We start from the raw sequence: 21,364 nt of genomic DNA on the forward strand, positions 1-21,364 counted from the left end.
TGCAGAAAAGAGGCCCACACATCAGCGAGGAACCCGACCACAGCTCTTAAGGGGAGGAGAGCCTTGGCTGACCCTACTCCCACCTCCGTCACATTCGCCCAACTCCACCCCGCTCTCGGCGCATCCAGTGGAAGCCCTCACCCAAGGCCCGAACCCATCCAACGTCGACCACGCCACCCCTCCCCGGGCTGCTCTCCCACATCCCGCCCTCCGGAATCTTTGGCTCCTCCAAAACTCTGCCCTTGCCCTCAACCCCACCCTCCCCCGCGTGACAGCCCTCCCTCTCTCTGTAACCTCCTCCAGCCCCTACACCCCTCCCTATCTCTGTAACCTCCTCCAGCCCCTACAACCCTCCCTACCTCTGTAACCTCCTCCAGCCCCTACAACCCTCCCTATCTCTGTAACCTCCTCCAGCCCCTACAACCCTCCCTATCTCTGTAACCTCCTCCAGCCCCGACAACCCTCCCTATCTCTGTAACCTCCTCCAGGCCCTACAATCCTCCCTATCTCTGTAACCTCCTCCAGCCCTTACAACGCTCCCTATCTCTGTAACCTCCTCCAGTCCCTACAACCCTCCCTATCTCTGTAACCTCCTCCAGCCCCTACAACCCTCCCTATCTCTGTAACCTCCTCCAGCCACTACAACCCTCCCTATCTCTGTAACCTCCTCCAGCCCCTACAACCCTCCCTATCTGTGTAACCTCCTCCAGCCCCTACAACCCTCCCTATCTCTGTAACCTCCTCCTGCCCTTACAACCCTCCCTATCCCTGTAACCTCCTCCAGCCCCGACAATTCTCCCTATCTCTGTAACCTCCTCCAGCCCCTACAACCCTCCCTATCTCTGTAACCCCCTCCAGCCCCTACAATCCTCCCTATCTCAGTTACCCCCTCTAGCCCCTACAACCCTCCCTATCTCTGTAATCTCCTCCAGCCCCTGCAACCCTCCCCATCTCTGTAACCTCCTCCAGCTCCTACAACCCTCCCTATCTCTGTAACCTCCTCTAGCCCCTACACCCCTCCCTACCTCTGTAACCTCCTCCAGCCCCTACAACCCTCCCTATCTCTGTAACCTCCTCCAGCCCCTACAACCCTCCCTATCTCTGTAACCTCCTCCAGCCCCTACAACCCTCCCTATCCCTGTAACCTCCTCCAGCCCCTACAACCCTCCCCATCTCTGTAACCTCCTCCAGCCCCTACAACCCTCCCTATCTCTGTAACCTCCTCCAGTCCCTACAACCCTCCCTATCTCTGTAACCTCCTCCAGCCCCTACAACCCTCCCTATCTCTGTAACCTCCTCCTGCCCTTACAACCCTCCCTATCCCTGTAACCTCCTCCAGCCCCGACAATTCTCCCTATCTCTGTAACCTCCTCCAGCCCCTACAACCCTCCCTATCTCTGTAACCCCCTCCAGCCCCTACAATCCTCCCTATCTCAGTTACCCCCTCTAGCCCCTACAACCCTCCCTATCTCTGTAATCTCCTCCAGCCCCTGCAACCCTCCCCATCTCTGTAACCTCCTCCAGCCCCTACAACCCTCCCTATCTCTGTAACCTCCTCTAGCCCCTACACCCCTCCCTACCTCTGTAACCTCCTCCAGCCCCTACAACCCTCCCTATCTCTGTAACCTCCTCCAGCCCCTACAACCCTCCCTATCTCTGTAACCTCCTCCAGCCCCTACAACCCTCCCTATCCCTGTAACCTCCTCCAGCCCCTACAACCCTCCCCATCTCTGTAACCTCCTCCAGCCCCTACAACCCTCCCTATCTCTGTAACCTCCTCCAGTCCCTACAACCCTCCCTATCTCTGTAACCTCCTCCAGCCCCTACAACCCTCCCTATCCCTGTAACCTCCTCCAGCCCCTACAACCCTCCCCATCTCTGTAACCTCCTCCAGCCCTTACAACCCTTCCTATCTCTGTAACCTCCTCCAACCCCAACAACTCTCTCTATCTCTGAAACCTCCTCCAGCCCCTACAACCCTCCCTATCTCTGTAACCCCCTCCAGCCCCTACAATCCTCCCTATCTCTGTAATCTCCTCCAGCCCCTACAACCCTCCCTATCTCTGTAACCTCCTCCAGCCCCTAAAACCCTCCCCATCTCTGTAACCTCCTCCAGCCCCTACAACCCTCCCTATCCCTGTAACCTCCTCCAGCCCCCACAACCCTCCCTATCTCTGTAACCTCCTCCAGCCCCGACAACTCTCTCTATCTCTGTAACCTCCTCCAGCCCCCACAACCCTCCCTATCTCTGTAACCTCCTCCAGCCCTACAACCCTCCCTATCTCTGTAACCTCCTCCAGCCCCGACAATTCTCCCTATCTCTGTAACCTCCTCCAGCCCCGACAACCCTCCCTATCTCTGTAACCCCCTCCAGCCCCTACAATCCTCCCTATCTCTGTAACCTCCTCTAGCCCCTACAACCCTCCCTATCTCTGTAATCTCCTCCAGCCCCTGCAACCCTCCCCATCTCTGTAACCTCCTCCAGCCCCTACAACCCTCCCTATCTCTGTAACCTCCTCTAGCCCCTACACCCCTCCCTACCTCTGTAACCTCCTCCAGCCCCTACAACCCTCCCTATCTCTGTAACCTCCTCCGCCCCCTACAACCCTCCCTATCTCTGTAACCTCCTCCAGCCCCTACAACCCTCCCTATCTCTGTAACCTCCTCCAGCCCCGACAATTCTCCCTATCTCTGTAACCTCCTCCAGCCCCGACAACTCTCTCTATCTCTGTAACCCCCTCCAGCCCCTACAATCCTCCCTATCTCAGTTACCCCCTCTAGCCCCTACAACCCTCCCTATCTCTGTAATCTCCTCCAGCCCCTGCAACCCTCCCCATCTCTGTAACCTCCTCCAGCTCCTACAACCCTCCCTATCTCTGTAACCTCCTCTAGCCCCTACACCCCTCCCTACCTCTGTAACCTCCTCCAGCCCCTACAACCCTCCCTATCTCTGTAACCTCCTCCAGCCCCTACAACCCTCCCTATCTCTGTAACCTCCTCCAGCCCCTACAACCCTCCCTATCCCTGTAACCTCCTCCAGCCCCTACAACCCTCCCCATCTCTGTAACCTCCTCCAGCCCCTACAACCCTCCCTATCTCTGTAACCTCCTCCAGTCCCTACAACCCTCCCTATCTCTGTAACCTCCTCCAGCCCCTACAACCCTCCCTATCTCTGTAACCTCCTCCTGCCCTTACAACCCTCCCTATCCCTGTAACCTCCTCCAGCCCCGACAATTCTCCCTATCTCTGTAACCTCCTCCAGCCCCTACAACCCTCCCTATCTCTGTAACCCCCTCCAGCCCCTACAATCCTCCCTATCTCAGTTACCCCCTCTAGCCCCTACAACCCTCCCTATCTCTGTAATCTCCTCCAGCCCCTGCAACCCTCCCCATCTCTGTAACCTCCTCCAGCCCCTACAACCCTCCCTATCTCTGTAACCTCCTCTAGCCCCTACACCCCTCCCTACCTCTGTAACCTCCTCCAGCCCCTACAACCCTCCCTATCTCTGTAACCTCCTCCAGCCCCTACAACCCTCCCTATCTCTGTAACCTCCTCCAGCCCCTACAACCCTCCCTATCCCTGTAACCTCCTCCAGCCCCTACAACCCTCCCCATCTCTGTAACCTCCTCCAGCCCCTACAACCCTCCCTATCTCTGTAACCTCCTCCAGTCCCTACAACCCTCCCTATCTCTGTAACCTCCTCCAGCCCCTACAACCCTCCCTATCCCTGTAACCTCCTCCAGCCCCTACAACCCTCCCCATCTCTGTAACCTCCTCCAGCCCTTACAACCCTTCCTATCTCTGTAACCTCCTCCAACCCCAACAACTCTCTCTATCTCTGAAACCTCCTCCAGCCCCTACAACCCTCCCTATCTCTGTAACCCCCTCCAGCCCCTACAATCCTCCCTATCTCTGTAATCTCCTCCAGCCCCTACAACCCTCCCTATCTCTGTAACCTCCTCCAGCCCCTAAAACCCTCCCCATCTCTGTAACCTCCTCCAGCCCCTACAACCCTCCCTATCCCTGTAACCTCCTCCAGCCCCCACAACCCTCCCTATCTCTGTAACCTCCTCCAGCCCCGACAACTCTCTCTATCTCTGTAACCTCCTCCAGCCCCCACAACCCTCCCTATCTCTGTAACCTCCTCCAGCCCTACAACCCTCCCTATCTCTGTAACCTCCTCCAGCCCCGACAATTCTCCCTATCTCTGTAACCTCCTCCAGCCCCGACAACCCTCCCTATCTCTGTAACCCCCTCCAGCCCCTACAATCCTCCCTATCTCTGTAACCTCCTCTAGCCCCTACAACCCTCCCTATCTCTGTAATCTCCTCCAGCCCCTGCAACCCTCCCCATCTCTGTAACCTCCTCCAGCCCCTACAACCCTCCCTATCTCTGTAACCTCCTCTAGCCCCTACACCCCTCCCTACCTCTGTAACCTCCTCCAGCCCCTACAACCCTCCCTATCTCTGTAACCTCCTCCGCCCCCTACAACCCTCCCTATCTCTGTAACCTCCTCCAGCCCCTACAACCCTCCCTATCTCTGTAACCTCCTCCAGCCCCGACAATTCTCCCTATCTCTGTAACCTCCTCCAGCCCCGACAACTCTCTCTATCTCTGTAACCTCCTCCAGCCCCCACAACCCTCCCTATCTCTGTAACCTCCTCCAGCCCCTACAACCCTCCCTATCTCTGGAACCTCCTCATTGTATCTCGGTTGAGACCACCCTCGACGACTGAGGACCCACAGCTCCCCGGGAGGTCGGGAATTCCAAAGATTCCCCAGCCTCGGAGTGAAGGGATTTCGCCTCGCCTGTGTCCAAAATGGCCGACGCCTGGCAGGTGAACCTTTCCTGCGATCCCTCTCGGTCGGGCCCGGCCACATTTCAACTCCCGCAGGCGAAGGGGGGCCCGGAACCAGCAGACCATTCAGCCCCTCGAGACTACCCCACCCTTCTGCCTGACCTGTGACCCCACTCGATTAACCCGCCTTCTCTCCCTCAACACCTTTCGGGCCGCAAAAAACCCATCGATCTGGGGGTTTTCAAATTAACAATCCACCCGACATCCATTCCCGTTTACGGGAGAGAGGTCCCCAAACTTTGCTGTCCCTTCGCGAGGAGAAATGTCTACCAACTTCCCTCCGCAAAGGACTGGCTCCCATTTTGAGTCTCTGACCAAACCCCCCCTCTCTCTCTTCTCCCCCGCCCCCCCCAGTCCGAGGCTCCCCCCCAACCAGCGGGGAGAGTTACTCTCTACCGACCCCGATCTGTCGTCCTCGGTATCAATTCGCCCATTGATCTTCTCAATTCTGGAGAACATAACCTGAGATTGTGTAATATCGACACGGAATTTAACCCTCGCAGTTCCGGGTATCTCTCTGGTGAATCTACACAGCGCCGGTGCCAAGGACAATACCCCACTCCCAAGGTGTGGGGCCCAGAACTCCGGGTAAGGTCCAACCAGGGCCTTTGTCTTGGCCGGGAAATGTGTCCTAGTCCTCGAGGTAGAAAGGTCCAGGAGTCTTTTTGGAACTTTCTAGATGGAAAAAGAACTGGCTGGGCAACAGGAGGCAGAGAGTAGTGGTGGAAGGGAGTGTCCCAAAATGGAGAAAGGTTCCACAAGGCTCCGTGCTCGGACCACTGTTGTTTGTGATGTACATAAATGATCTGGACGAAGGTATAGGTGGTCTGATTAGCAAGTTTGCAGATGGTACTAAGATTGGTGGAGTTGCAGATAGCGAGGGGGACTGCCAGAGAATACAGCAGGAAGTAAATAGATTGGAGAGTTGGGCAGAGAAATGGCAGATGGAGTTTAATCCAGGCAAATGTGAGGTGATACATTTTGGAAGATCTAATTCAAGAGCGGACTATACGGTCAATGGAAGAGACCTGGGGACAATTGATGTACAGAGAGATCTGGGAGTTCAGGTCCATTGTACCCTGAAGGTGGCAACGCAGGTCGATAGAGTGGTCAAGAAGGCATACGGCATGCTTGCCTTCACCGGACGGGGTACCGAGTACAAGAGTCGGCAGGTCGTGTGACAGTTGTATAGGACTTTGGTTAGGCCACATTTGGAATACTGCGTGCAGTTCTGGTCGCCACATTACCAGAAGGATGCGGATGCTTTAGAGAGGGTGCAGAGGAGGTTCACTTACCTTGGGCTTCTTGACCGTCACCAGATCGCGAATGGTCTTGGCCTGGACTTCCACCTCTTTGAACGCGTGCTTGGGATCGAAGAACTTGTTGTCGATTTTGGCGGGTGCAACGTAGCCTAGGGAGAGGGGCGGGGGCGGGGGGGGGGGGGAGATAGTGGATCAGCAAACAGAGTAAACACGGTGCACAACGGGCTAAGCCTCTGAACAACCTCCACAGAGGCTGTATGCGAGATGGGCATCGCATCACTCGATGCCTCTCAACGGCACTGCTCTGGTAGGACACAGGCACACACTCACTGTGGGGTAGGTGTGCAGAGGCACAGATAGAGGGACACACTCACTGTGGGGTAGGTGTGCAGAGACACAGATAGAGGAACTCACACACTGTGGGGTAAGTGTGCAGAGGCACAGATAGAGGAACACACTCACTGTGGGGTAAGTGTGCAGAGGCACAGATAGAGGAACACACACACTGTGGGGTAGGTGTGCAGAGGCACAGATAGAGGAACACACTCACTGTGGGGTAAGTGTGCAGAGACACAGATAGAGGAACACACTCACTGTGGGGTAGGTGTGCAGAGACACAGATAGAGGAACACACTCACTGTGGGCTAAGTGTGCAGAGGCACAGATAGAGGAACACACTCACTGTGGGGTAGGTGTGCAGAGACACAGATAGAGGAACACACTCACTGTGGGCTAAGTGTGCAGAGGCACAGATAGAGGAACACACTCACTGTGGGCTAAGTGTGCAGAGGCACAGATAGAGGAACACACTCACTGTGGGGTAGGTGTGCAGAGGCACAGATAGAGGAACACACTCACTGTGGGGTAAGTGTGCAGAGGCACAGATAGAGGAACACACTCACTGTGGGGTAAGTGTGCAGAGACACAGATAGAGGAACACGCTCACTGTGGGGTAAGTGTGCAGAGACACAGATAGAGGAACACACTCACTGTGGGGTAGGTGTGCAGATACACAGATAGAGGAACACACTCACTGTGGGGTAAGTGTGCAGAGGCACAGATAGAGCAACACACACACTGTGGGGTAGGTGTGCAGATACACAGATAGAGGAACACACTCACTGTGGGGTAGGTGCGCAGAGGCACAGATAGAAGAACACACTCACTGTGGGGTAGGTGTGCAGAGGCACAGATAGAGGAACACACTCACTGTGGGGTAAGTGTGCAGAGACACAGATAGAGGAACACACTCACTGTGGGGTAAGTGTGCAGAGGCACAGATAGAGCAACACACACACTGTGGGGTAGGTGTGCAGATACACAGATAGAGGAACACACTCACTGTGGGGTAGGTGCGCAGAGGCACAGATAGAGGAACACACTCACTGTGGGGTAGGTGTGCAGAGGCACAGATAGAGGAACACACACACTGTGGGGTAGGTGTGCAGATACACAGATAGAGGGACACACTCACTGTGGGGTAGGTGTGCAGAGACACAGATAGAGGAACACACTCACTGTGGGGTAGGTGTGCAGAGACACAGATAGAGGAACACACTCACTGTGGGGTAGGTGTGCAGAGACACAGATAGAGGAACACACTCACTGTGGGGTAGGTGTGCAGAGACACAGATAGAGGAACACACTCACTGTGGGGTAAGTGTGCAGAGGCACAGATAGAGGAACACACTCACTGTGGGGTAAGTGTGCAGAGACACAGATAGAGGAACACACTCACTGTGGGGTAGGTGTGCAGAGACACAGATAGAGGAACACACTCACTGTGGGGTAGGTGCGCAGAGGCACAGATAGAGGAACACACTCACTGTGGGGTAAGTGTGCAGAGACACAGATAGAGGAACACACTCACTGTGGGGTAAGTGTGCAGAGGCACAGATAGAGGAACACACTCACTGTGGGGTAGGTGTGCAGAGACACAGATAGAGGAACACACTCACTGTGGGGTAGGTGCGCAGAGGCACAGATAGAGGAACACACTCACTGTGGGGTAGGTGCGCAGAGGCACAGATAGAGGAACACACATACTGTGGGGTAAGTGTGCAGAGACACAGATAGAGGAACACACTCACTGTGGGGTCGGTGCGCAGAGGCACAGATAGAGGAACACACTCACTGTGGGGTAGGTGTGCAGAGACACAGATAGAGGAACATACACACTGTGGGGTAAGTGTGCAGAGACACAGATAGAGGAACACACACACTGTGGGGTAAGTGTGCAGAGGCACAGATAGAGGAACACACTCACTGTGGGGTAGGTGCGCAGAGGCACAGATAGAGGAACACACTCACTGTGGGGTAGGTGCGCAGAGGCACAGATAGAGGAACACACTCACTGTGGGGTAGGTGTGCAGAGGCACAGATAGAGGAACACACTCACTGTGGGGTAGGTGCGCAGAGGCACAGATAGAGGAACACACACACTGTGGGGTAAGTGTGCAGAGACACAGATAGAGGAACACACTCACTGTGGGGTCGGTGCGCAGAGGCACAGATAGAGGAACACACTCACTGTGGGGTAGGTGTGCAGAGACACAGATAGAGGAACACACACACTGTGGGGTAAGTGTGCAGAGACACAGATAGAGGAACACACACACTGTGGGGTAAGTGTGCAGAGGCACAGATAGAGGAACACACTCACTGTGGGGTAGGTGCGCAGAGGCACAGATAGAGGAACACACTCACTGTGGGGTAGGTGCGCAGAGGCACAGATAGAGGAACACACTCACTGTGGGGTAGGTGCGCAGAGGCACAGAGAGAGGAACACACTCACTGTGGGGTAGGTGTGCAGAGACACAGATAGAGGAACTCACACACTGTGGGGTAAGTGTGCAGAGGCACAGATAGAGGAACACACTCACTGTGGGGTAAGTGTGCAGAGGCACAGATAGAGGAACACACACACTGTGGGGTAAGTGTGCAGAGGCACAGATAGAGGAACACACTCACTGTGGGGTAAGTGTGCAGAGGCACAGATAGAGGAACACACACACTGTGGGGTAAGTGTGCAGAGACACAGATAGAGGAACACACTCACTGTGGGGTAAGTGTGCAGAGGCACAGATAGAGGAACACACACACTGTGGGGTAAGTGTGCAGAGGCACAGATAGAGGAACACACTCACTGTGGGGTAAGTGTGCAGAGGCACAGATAGAGGAACACACTCACTGTGGGGTAGGTGCGCAGAGGCACAGATAGAGGAACACACTCACTGTGGGGTAGGTGTGCAGAGACACAGATAGAGGAACACACTCACTGTGGGGTAAGTGTGCAGAGACACAGATAGAGGAACACACTCACTGTGGGGTAAGTGTGCAGAGGCACAGATAGAGGAACACACTCACTGTGGGGTAGGTGTGCAGAGACACAGATAGAGGAACACACTCACTGTGGGGTAGGTGTGCAGAGACACAGATAGAGGAACACGCTCACTGTGGGGTAGGTGTGCAGAGGCACAGATAGAGGAACACACTCACTGTGGGGTAGGTGTGCAGAGGCACAGATAGAGGAACACACCTACTGTGGGGTAAGTGTGCAGAGACACAGATAGAGGAACACACTCACTGTGGGGTAAGTGTGCAGAGACACAGATAGAGGAACACACTCACTGTGGGGAAAGGGTGCAGAGGCACAGATAGAGGAACACACTCACTGTGGGGTAAGTGTGCAGAGGCACAGATAGAGGAACACACTCACTGTGGGGTAAGTGTGCAGAGGCACAGATAGAGGAACACACTCACTGTGGGGTAAGTGTGCAGAGGCACAGATAGAGGAACACACTCACTGTGGGGTAAGTGTGCAGAGGCACAGATAGAGGAACACACTCACTGTGGGGTAAGTGTGCAGAGGCACAGATAGAGGAACACACTCACTGTGGGGTAAGTGTGCAGAGGCACAGATAGAGGAACACACTCACTGTGGGGTAAGTGTGCAGAGACACAGATAGAGGAACACACTCACTGTGGGGTAAGTGTGCAGAGGCACAGATAGAGGAACACACTCACTGTGGGGTAAGTGTGCAGAGGCACAGATAGAGGAACACACTCACTGTGGGGTAGGTGTGCAGAGACACAGATAGAGGAACACACTCACTGTGGGGTAAGTGTGCAGAGGCACAGATAGAGGAACACACTCACTGTGGGGTAGGTGCGCAGAGACACAGATAGAGGAACACACTCACTGTGGGGTAGGTGTGCAGAGACACAGATAGAGGAACACACTCACTGTGGGGTAGGTGTGCAGAGACACAGATAGAGGAACACACTCACTGTGGGGTAGGTGTGCAGAGACACAGATAGAGGAACACGCTCACTGTGGGGTAAGTGTGCAGAGACACAGATAGAGGAACACACTCACTGTGGGGTAGGTGCGCAGAGACACAGATAGAGGAACACACTCACTGTGGGGTAGGTGTGCAGAGACACAGATAGAGGAACACACTCACTGTGGGGTAGGTGTGCAGAGGCACAGATAGAGGAACACACTCACTGTGGGGTAGGTGTGCAGAGGCACAGATAGAGGAACACACTCACTGTGGGGTAAGTGTGCAGAGGCACAGATAGAGGAACACACTCACTGTGGGGTAAGTGTGCAGAGACACAGATAGAGGAACACACTCACTGTGGGGTAGGTGTGCAGAGACACAGATAGAGGAACACTCTCACTGTGGGGTAGGTGTGCAGAGACACAGATAGAGGAACACACTCACTGTGGGGTAAGTGTGCAGAGACACAGATAGAGGAACACACTCACTGTGGGGTAGGTGTGCAGAGGCACAGATAGAGGAACACACTCACTGTGGGGTAAGTGTGCAGAGGCACAGATAGAGGAACACACTCACTGTGGGGTAAGTGTGCAGAGGCACAGATAGAGGAACACACTCACTGTGGGGTAAGTGTGCAGAGACACAGATAGAGGAACACACTCACTGTGGGGTAAGTGTGCAGAGGCACAGATAAAGGAACACACACACTGTGGGGTAAGTGTGCAGAGGCACAGATAGAGGAACACACTCACTGTGGGGTAAGTGTGCAGAGGCACAGATAGAGGAACACACTCACTGTGGGGTAAGTGTGCAGAGGCACAGATAGAGGAACACACTCACTGTGGGGTAAGTGTGCAGAGGCACAGATAGAGGAACACACTCACTGTGGGGTAAGTGTGCAGAGACACAGATAGAGGAACACACTCACTGTGGGGTAGGTGTGCAGAGACACAGATAGAGGAACACACTCACTGTGGGGTAGGTGTGCAGAGACACAGATAGAGGAACACACTCACTGTGGGGTAAGTGTGCAGATACACAGATAGAGGAACACACTCACTGTGGGGTAAGTGTGCAGAGGCACAGATAGAGGAACACACTCACTGTGGGGTAAGTGTGCAGAGGCACAGATAGAGGAACACACTCACTGTGGGGTAAGTGTGCAGAGACACAGATAGAGGAACACACTCACTGTGGGGTAAGTGTGCAGAGACACAGATAGAGGAACACACTCACTGTGGGGGAAGTGTGCAGAGACACAGATAGAGGAACACACGCACTGTGGGGTAAGTGTGCAGAGGCACAGATAGAGGAACACACTCACTGTGGGGTAAGTGTGCAGAGACACAGATAGAGGAACACACTCACTGTGGGGTAAGTGTGCAGAGGCACAGATAGAGGAACACACTCACTGTGGGGTAGGTGTGCAGAGACACAGATAGAGGAACACACTCACTGTGGGGTCGGTGCGCAGAGGCACAGATAGAGGAACACACACACTGTGGGGTAAGTGTGCAGAGACACAGATAGAGGAACACACTCACTGTGGGGTAAGTGTGCAGAGACACAGATAGAGGAACACACTCACTGTGGGGTAGGTGTGCAGAGGCACAGATAGAGGAACACACTCACTGTGGGGTAGGTGTGCAGAGACACAGATAGAGGAACACACTCACTGTGGGGTAAGTGTGCAGAGACACAGATAGAGGAACACACTCACTGTGGGGTAAGTGCGCAGAGGCACAGATAGAGGTACACACTCACTGTGGGGTAAGTGTGCAGAGACACAGATAGAGGAACACACTCACTGTGGGGTAGGTGTGCAGAGGCACAGATAGAGGAACACACTCACTGTGGGGTAGGTGTGCAGAGGCACAGATAGAGGAACACACTCCCTGTGGGGTAAGTGTGCAGAGACACAGATAGAGGAACACACTCACTGTGGGGTAGGTGTGCAGAGGCACAGATAGAGGAACACACTCACTGTGGGGTAAGTGTGCAGAGGCACAGATAGAGGAACACACACACTGTGGGGTAAGTGTGCAGAGACACAGATAGAGGAACACACTCACTGTGGGGTAAGTGTGCAGAGGCACAGATAGAGGAACACACTCACTGTGGGGTAAGTGCGCAGAGGCACAGATAGAGGAACACACTCACTGTGGGGTAAGTGTGCAGAGGCACAGATAGAGGAACACACTCACTGTGGGGTAGGTGTGCAGAGACACAGATAGAGGAACACACTCACTGTGGGGTAAGTGTGCAGAGACACAGATAGAGGAACACACTCACTGTGGGGTAGGTGTGCAGAGACACAGATAGAGGAACACACTCACTGTGGGGTAAGTGTGCAGAGGCACAGATAGAGGAACACACTCACTGTGGGGTAGGTATGCAGAGGCACAGATAGAGGAACACACTCACTGTGGGGTAGGTGTGCAGAGACACAGATAGAGGAACACACACACTGTGGGGTAAGTGTGCAGAGGCACAGATAGAGGAACACACTCACTGTGGGGTAAGTGTGCAGAGGCACAGATAGAGGAACACACTCACTGTGGGGTAAGTGTGCAGAGGCACAGATAGAGGAACACACTCACTGTGGGGTAAGTGTGCAGAGACACAGATAGAGGAACACGCTCACTGTGGGGTAAGTGTGCAGAGACACAGATAGAGGAACACACTCACTGTGGGGTAAGTGTGCAGAGGCACAGATAGAGGAACACACTCACTGTGGGGTAAGTGCGCAGAGGCACAGATAGAGGAACACACTCACTGTGGGGTAAGTGTGCAGAGGCACAGATAGAGGAACACACTCACTGTGGGGTAGGTGTGCAGAGACACAGATAGAGGAACACACTCACTGTGGGGTAAGTGTGCAGAGACACAGATAGAGGAACACACTCACTGTGGGGTAGGTGTGCAGAGACACAGATAGAGGAACACACTCACTGTGGGGTAAGTGTGCAGAGGCACAGATAGAGGAACACACTCACTGTGGGGTAGGTATGCAGAGGCACAGATAGAGGAACACACTCACTGTGGGGTAGGTGTGCAGAGACACAGATAGAGGAACACACACACTGTGGGGTAAGTGTGCAGAGGCACAGATAGAGGAACACACTCACTGTGGGGTAAGTGTGCAGAGGCACAGATAGAGGAACACACTCACTGTGGGGTAAGTGTGCAGAGGCACAGATAGAGGAACACACTCACTGTGGGGTAGGTGTGCAGAGACACAGATAGAGGAACACACTCACTGTGGGGTAGGTGTGCAGAGACACAGATAGAGGAACACGCTCACTGTGGGGTAGGTGTGCAGAGGCACAGATAGAGGAACACACTCACTGTGGGGTAGGTGTGCAGAGGCACAGATAGAGGAACACACCTACTGTGGGGTAAGTCTGCAGAGACACAGATAGAGGAACACACTCACTGTGGGGTAAGTGTGCAGAGACACAGATAGAGGAACACACTCACTGTGGGGAAAGGGTGCAGAGGCACAGATAGAGGAACACACTCACTGTGGGGTAAGTGTGCAGAGGCACAGATAGAGGAACACACTCACTGTGGGGTAAGTGTGCAGAGGCACAGATAGAGGAACACACTCACTGTGGGGTAAGTGTGCAGAGGCACAGATAGAGGAACACACTCACTGTGGGGTAAGTGTGCAGAGGCACAGATAGAGGAACACACTCACTGTGGGGTAAGTGTGCAGAGGCACAGATAGAGGAACACACTCACTGTGGGGTAAGTGTGCAGAGGCACAGATAGAGGAACACACTCACTGTGGGGTAAGTGTGCAGAGACACAGATAGAGGAACACACTCACTGTGGGGTAAGTGTGCAGAGGCACAGATAGAGGAACACACTCACTGTGGGGTAAGTGTGCAGAGGCACAGATAGAGGAACACACTCACTGTGGGGTAGGTGTGCAGAGACACAGATAGAGGAACACACTCACTGTGGGGTAAGTGTGCAGAGGCACAGATAGAGGAACACACTCACTGTGGGGTAGGTGCGCAGAGACACAGATAGAGGAACACACTCACTGTGGGGTAGGTGTGCAGAGACACAGATAGAGGAACACACTCACTGTGGGGTAGGTGTGCAGAGACACAGATAGAGGAACACACTCACTGTGGGGTAGGTGTGCAGAGACACAGATAGAGGAACACGCTCACTGTGGGGTAAGTGTGCAGAGACACAGATAGAGGAACACACTCACTGTGGGGTAGGTGCGCAGAGACACAGATAGAGGAACACACTCACTGTGGGGTAGGTGTGCAGAGACACAGATAGAGGAACACACTCACTGTGGGGTAGGTGTGCAGAGGCACAGATAGAGGAACACACTCACTGTGGGGTAGGTGTGCAGAGGCACAGATAGAGGAACACACTCACTGTGGGGTAAGTGTGCAGAGGCACAGATAGAGGAACACACTCACTGTGGGGTAAGTGTGCAGAGACACAGATAGAGGAACACACTCACTGTGGGGTAGGTGTGCAGAGACACAGATAGAGGAACACTCTCACTGTGGGGTAGGTGTGCAGAGACACAGATAGAGGAACACACTCACTGTGGGGTAAGTGTGCAGAGACACAGATAGAGGAACACACTCACTGTGGGGTAGGTGTGCAGAGGCACAGATAGAGGAACACACTCACTGTGGGGTAAGTGTGCAGAGGCACAGATAGAGGAACACACTCACTGTGGGGTAAGTGTGCAGAGGCACAGATAGAGGAACACACTCACTGTGGGGTAAGTGTGCAGAGACACAGATAGAGGAACACACTCACTGTGGGGTAAGTGTGCAGAGGCACAGATAAAGGAACACACACACTGTGGGGTAAGTGTGCAGAGGCACAGATAGAGGAACACACTCACTGTGGGGTAAGTGTGCAGAGGCACAGATAGAGGAACACACTCACTGTGGGGTAAGTGTGCAGAGGCACAGATAGAGGAACACACTCACTGTGGGGTAAGTGTGCAGAGGCACAGATAGAGGAACACACTCACTGTGGGGTAAGTGTGCAGAGACACAGATAGAGGAACACACTCACTGTGGGGTAGGTGTGCAGAGACACAGATAGAGGAACACACTCACTGTGGGGTAGGTGTGCAGAGACACAGATAGAGGAACACACTCACTGTGGGGTAAGTGTGCAGATACACAGATAGAGGAACACACTCACTGTGGGGTAAGTGTGCAGAGGCACAGATAGAGGAACACACTCACTGTGGGGTAAGTGTGCAGAGGGACAGATAGAGGAACACACTCACTGTGGGGTAAGTGTGCAGAGACACAGATAGAGGAACACACTCACTGTGGGGTAAGTGTGCAGAGACACAGATAGAGGAACACACTCACTGTGGGGTAAGTGTGCAGAGACACAGATAGAGGAACACACGCACTGTGGGGTAAGTGTGCAGAGGCACAGATAGAGGAACACACTCACTGTGGGGTAAGTGTGCAGAGACACAGATAGAGGAACACACTCACTGTGGGGTAAGTGTGCAGAGGCACAGATAGAGGAACACACTCACTGTGGGGTAGGTGTGCAGAGACACAGATAGAGGAACACACTCACTGTGGGGTCGGTGCGCAGAGGCACAGATAGAGGAACACACACACTGTGGGGTAAGTGTGCAGAGACACAGATAGAGGAACACACTCACTGTGGGGTAAGTGTGCAGAGACACAGATAGAGGAACACACTCACTGTGGGGTAGGTGTGCAGAGGCACAGATAGAGGAACACACTCACTGTGGGGTAGGTGTGCAGAGACACAGATAGAGGAACACACTCACTGTGGGGTAAGTGTGCAGAGACACAGATAGAGGAACACACTCACTGTGGGGTAAGTGCGCAGAGGCACAGATAGAGGAACACACTCACTGTGGGGTAAGTGTGCAGAGACACAGATAGAGGAACACACTCACTGTGGGGTAGGTGTGCAGAGGCACAGATAGAGGAACACACTCACTGTGGGGTAGGTGTGCAGAGGCACAGATAGAGGAACACACTCCCTGTGGGGTAAGTGTGCAGAGACACAGATAGAGGAACACACTCACTGTGGGGTAGGTGTGCAGAGGCACAGATAGAGGAACACACTCACTGTGGGGTAAGTGTGCAGAGGCACAGATAGAGGAACACACACACTGTGGGGTAAGTGTGCAGAGACACAGATAGAGGAACACACTCACTGTGGGGTAAGTGTGCAGAGGCACAGATAGAGGAACACACTCACTGTGGGGTAAGTGCGCAGAGGCACAGATAGAGGAACACACTCACTGTGGGGTAAGTGTGCAGAGGCACAGATAGAGGAACACACTCACTGTGGGGTAGGTGTGCAGAGACACAGATAGAGGAACACACTCACTGTGGGGTAAGTGTGCAGAGACACAGATAGAGGAACACACTCACTGTGGGGTAGGTGTGCAGAGACACAGATAGAGGAACACACTCACTGTGGGGTAAGTGTGCAGAGGCACAGATAGAGGAACACACTCACTGTGGGGTAGGTATGCAGAGGCACAGATAGAGGAACACACTCACTGTGGGGTAGGTGTGCAGAGACACAGATAGAGGAACACACACACTGTGGGGTAAGTGTGCAGAGGCACAGATAGAGGAACACACTCACTGTGGGGTAAGTGTGCAGAGGCACAGATAGAGGAACACACTCACTGTGGGGTAAGTGTGCAGAGGCACAGATAGAGGAACACACTCACTGTGGGGTAAGTGTGCAGAGACACAGATAGAGGAACACGCTCACTGTGGGGTAAGTGTGCAGAGACACAGATAGAGGAACACACTCACTGTGTGGTAAGTGTGCAGAGGCACAGATAGAGGAACACACTCCCTGTGGGGTAAGTGTGCAGAGACACAGATAGAGGAACACACTCACTGTGGGGTAGGTGTGCAGAGGCACAGATAGAGGAACACACTCACTGTGGGGTAAGTGTGCAGAGACACAGATAGAGGAACACACTCACTGTGGGGTAGGTGTGCAGAGGCACAGATAGAGGAACACACTCCCTGTGGGGTAAGTGTGCAGAGACACAGATAGAGGAACACACTCACTGTGGGGTAGGTGTGCATAGGCACAGATAGAGGAACACACACACTGTGGGGTAGGTGTGCAGAGGCACAGATAGAGGAACACACTCACTGTGGGGTAGGTGTGCAGAGACACAGATAGAGGAACACACTCACTGTGGGGTAAGTGTGCAGAGACACAGATAGAGGAACACACTCCCTGTGGGGTAAGTGTGCAGAGACACAGATAGAGGAACACACTCACTGTGGGGTAGGTGTGCATAGGCACAGACAGAGGAACACACTCACTGTGGGGTAAGTGTGCAGAGGCACAGATAGAGGAACACACTCACTGTGGGGTAGGTGTGCATAGGCACAGATAGAGGAACACACTCACTGTGGGGTAAGTGTGCAGAGGCACAGATAGAGGAACACACTCACTGTGGGGTAGGTGTGCAGAGGCACAGATAGAGGAACACACTCACTGTGGGGTAAGTGTGCAGAGACACAGATAGAGGAACACACTCACTGTGGGGTAGGTGTGCAGAGGCACAGATAGAGGAACACACTCACTGTGGGGTAGGTGTGCAGAGACACAGATAGAGGAACACACTCACTGTGGGGTAGGTGTGCAGAGGCACAGATAGAGGAACACACTCACTGTGGGGTAAGTGTGCAGACACAGATAGAGGAACACACTCACTGTGGGGTAAGTGTGCAGAGACACAGATAGAGGAACACACTCACTGTGGGGTAGGTGTGCAGAGACACAGATAGAGGAACACACTCACTGTGGGGTAGGTGTGCAGAGACACAGATAGAGGAACACACTCACTGTGGGGTAGGTGTGCAGAGGGACAGATAGAGGAACACACTCACTGTGGGGTAAGTGTGCAGAGACACAGATAGAGGAACACACTCACTGTGGGGTAGGTGTGCAGAGACACAGATAGAGGGACACACTCCCTGTGGGGTAAGTGTGCAGAGACACAGATAGAGGAACACACTCACTGTGGGGTAGGTGTGCAGAGGCACAGACAGAGGAACACACTCACTGTGGGGTTAGTGTGCAGAGACACAGATAGAGGAACACACTCACTGTGGGGTAGGTGCGCAGAGGCACAGATAGAGGAACACACTCACTGTGGGGTAAGTGTGCAGAGGCACAGATAGAGGAACACACTCACTGTGGGGTAAGTGTGCAGAGACACAGATAGAGGAACACGCTCACTGTGGGGTAGGTGTGCAGAGGCACAGATAGAGGAACACACTCACTGTGGGATAGGTGCGCAGAGGCACAGATAGAGGAACACACTCACTGTGGGGTAAGTGTGCAGAGGCACAGATAGAGGAACACACTCACTGTGGGGTTAGTGTGTAGAGACACAGATAGAGGAACACACTCACTGTGGGGTAGGTGCGCAGAGGCACAGATAGAGGAACACACTCACTGTGGGGTTAGTGTGCAGAGGCACAGATAGAGGAACACACTCACTGTGGGGTAGGTGTGCAGAGGCACAGATAGAGGAACACACTCACTGTGGGGTAGGTGTGCAGAGACACAGATAGAGGAACACACTCACTGTGGGGTAGGTGTGCAGAGACACAGATAGAGGAACACACTCACTGTGGGGTAGGTGTGCAGAGACACAGATAGAGGAACACACTCACTGTGGGGTAGGTGTGCAGAGACACAGATAGAGGAACACACTCACTGTGGGGTAAGTGTGCAGAGGCACAGATAGAGGAACACACTCACTGTGGGGTAAGTGTGCAGAGACACAGATAGAGGAACACACTCACTGTGGGGTAAGTGTGCAGAGGCACAGATAGAGGAACACACTCACTGTGGGGTAGGTGTGCAGAGGCACAGATAGAGGAACACACTCACTGTGGGGTAGGTGTGCAGAGACACAGATAGAGGAACACACTCACTGTGGGGTAGGTCTGCAGAGGCACAGATAGAGGAACACACTCACTGTGGGGTAAGTGTGCAGAGGCACAGATAGAGGAACACACTCACTGTGGGGTAAGTGTGCAGAGGCACAGATAGAGGAACACACTCACTGTGGGGTAGGTGCGCAGAGACACAGATAGAGGAACACACTCACTGTGGGGTAGGTGCGCAGAGGCACAGATAGAGGAACACACTCACTGTGGGGTAAGTGTGCAGAGGCACAGATAGAGGAACACACTCACTGTGGGGTAAGTGTGCAGAGGCACAGATAGAGGAACACACTCACTGTGGGGTAAGTGTGCAGAGGCACAGATAGAGGAACACACTCACTGTGGGGTTAGTGTGCAGAGGCACAGATAGAGGAACACACTCACTGTGGGGTAGGTGCGCAGAGACACAGATAGAGGAACACACTCACTGTGGGGTAGGTGCGCAGAGGCACAGATAGAGGAACACACTCACTGTGGGGTAAGTGTGCAGAGGCACAGATAGAGGAACACACTCACTGTGGGGTAAGTGTGCAGAGGCACAGATAGAGGAACACACTCACTCTGGGGTAAGTGCGCAGAGACACAGATAGAGGAACACACTCACTGTGGGGTAGGAGCGCAGAGGCACAGATAGAGGAACACACTCACTGTGGGGTAAGTGTGCAGAGACACAGATAGAGGAACACACTCACTGTGGGGTAGGTGTGCAGAAGCACAGATAGAGGAACACACTCACTGTGGGGTAGGTGTGCAGAGGCACAGATAGAGGAACACACTCACTGTGGGGTAGGTGCGCAGAGACACAGATAGAGGAACACACTCACTGTGGGGTAGGTGCGCAGAGGCACAGATAGAGGAACACACTCACTGTGGGGTAAGTGTGCAGAGGCACAGATAGAGGAACACACTCACTGTGGGGTAAGTGTGCAGAGGCACAGATAGAGGAACACACTCACTGTGGGGTAAGTCCGCAGAGACACAGATAGAGGAACACACTCACTGTGGGGTAGGTGCGCAGAGGCACAGATAGAGGAACACACTCACTGTGGGGTAAGTGTGCAGAGACACAGATAGAGGAACACACTCACTGTGGGGTAGGTGTGCAGAGACACAGATAGAGGAACACACTCACTGTGGGGTAAGTGTGCAGAGGCACAGATAGAGGAACACACTCACTGTGGGGTAAGTGTGCAGAGGCACAGATAGAGGAACACACTCACTGTGGGGTAGGTGTGCAGAGACACAGATAGAGGAACACACTCACTGTGGGGTAGGTGTGCAGAGACACAGATAGAGGAACACACTCACTGTGGGGTAAGTGTGCAGAGGCACAGATAGAGGAACACACTCACTGTGGGGTAAGTGTGCAGAGACACAGATAGAGGAACACACTCACTGTGGGGTAGGTGTGCAGAGACACAGATAGAGGAACACACTCACTGTGGGGTAGGTGTGCAGAGACACAGATAGAGGAACACACTCACTGTGGGGTAAGTGTGCAGAGGCACAGATAGAGGAACACACTCACTGTGGGGTAGGTGTGCAGAGGCACAGATAGAGGAACACACTCACTGTGGGGTAAGTGTGCAGAGACACAGATAGAGGAACACACTCACTGTGGGGTAGGTGTGCAGAGGCACAGATAGAGGAACACACTCACTGTGGGGTAAGTGTGCAGAGACACAGATAGAGGAACACACTCACTGTGGGGTAGGTGTGCAGAGGCACAGATAGAGGAACACACTCACTGTGGGGTAAGTGTGCAGAGACACAGATAGAGGAACACACTCACTGTGGGGTAGGTGTGCAGAGACACAGATAGAGGAACACACTCACTGTGGGGTAGGTGTGCAGAGACACAGATAGAGGAACACACTCACTGTGGGGTAAGTGTGCAGAGACACAGATAGAGGAACACACTCACTGTGGGGTAGGTGTGCAGAAGCACAGATAGAGGAACACACTCA

General features: G+C 53.7%; 1 protein-coding gene across 1 annotated transcript in view; it reads right to left on the reverse strand.

Annotated features, from left to right (window-relative positions):
- The window catches only part of ftsj3 (FtsJ RNA 2'-O-methyltransferase 3), a 195,758-nt gene that overhangs the window by 79,081 nt on the left and 95,313 nt on the right, over nucleotides 1–21,364 (reverse strand). Inside the window, exon 7 of the mRNA XM_072498085.1 lies at nucleotides 6,155–6,270. Coding sequence (XP_072354186.1) covers nucleotides 6,155–6,270 — 116 coding nt within the window. The remainder of the gene's footprint in view (nucleotides 1–6,154; nucleotides 6,271–21,364) is intronic.

This window comes from Scyliorhinus torazame, chromosome 4, assembly GCF_047496885.1.
Source record: "Scyliorhinus torazame isolate Kashiwa2021f chromosome 4, sScyTor2.1, whole genome shotgun sequence".
Classification (NCBI taxonomy): domain Eukaryota; kingdom Metazoa; phylum Chordata; class Chondrichthyes; order Carcharhiniformes; family Scyliorhinidae; genus Scyliorhinus; species Scyliorhinus torazame.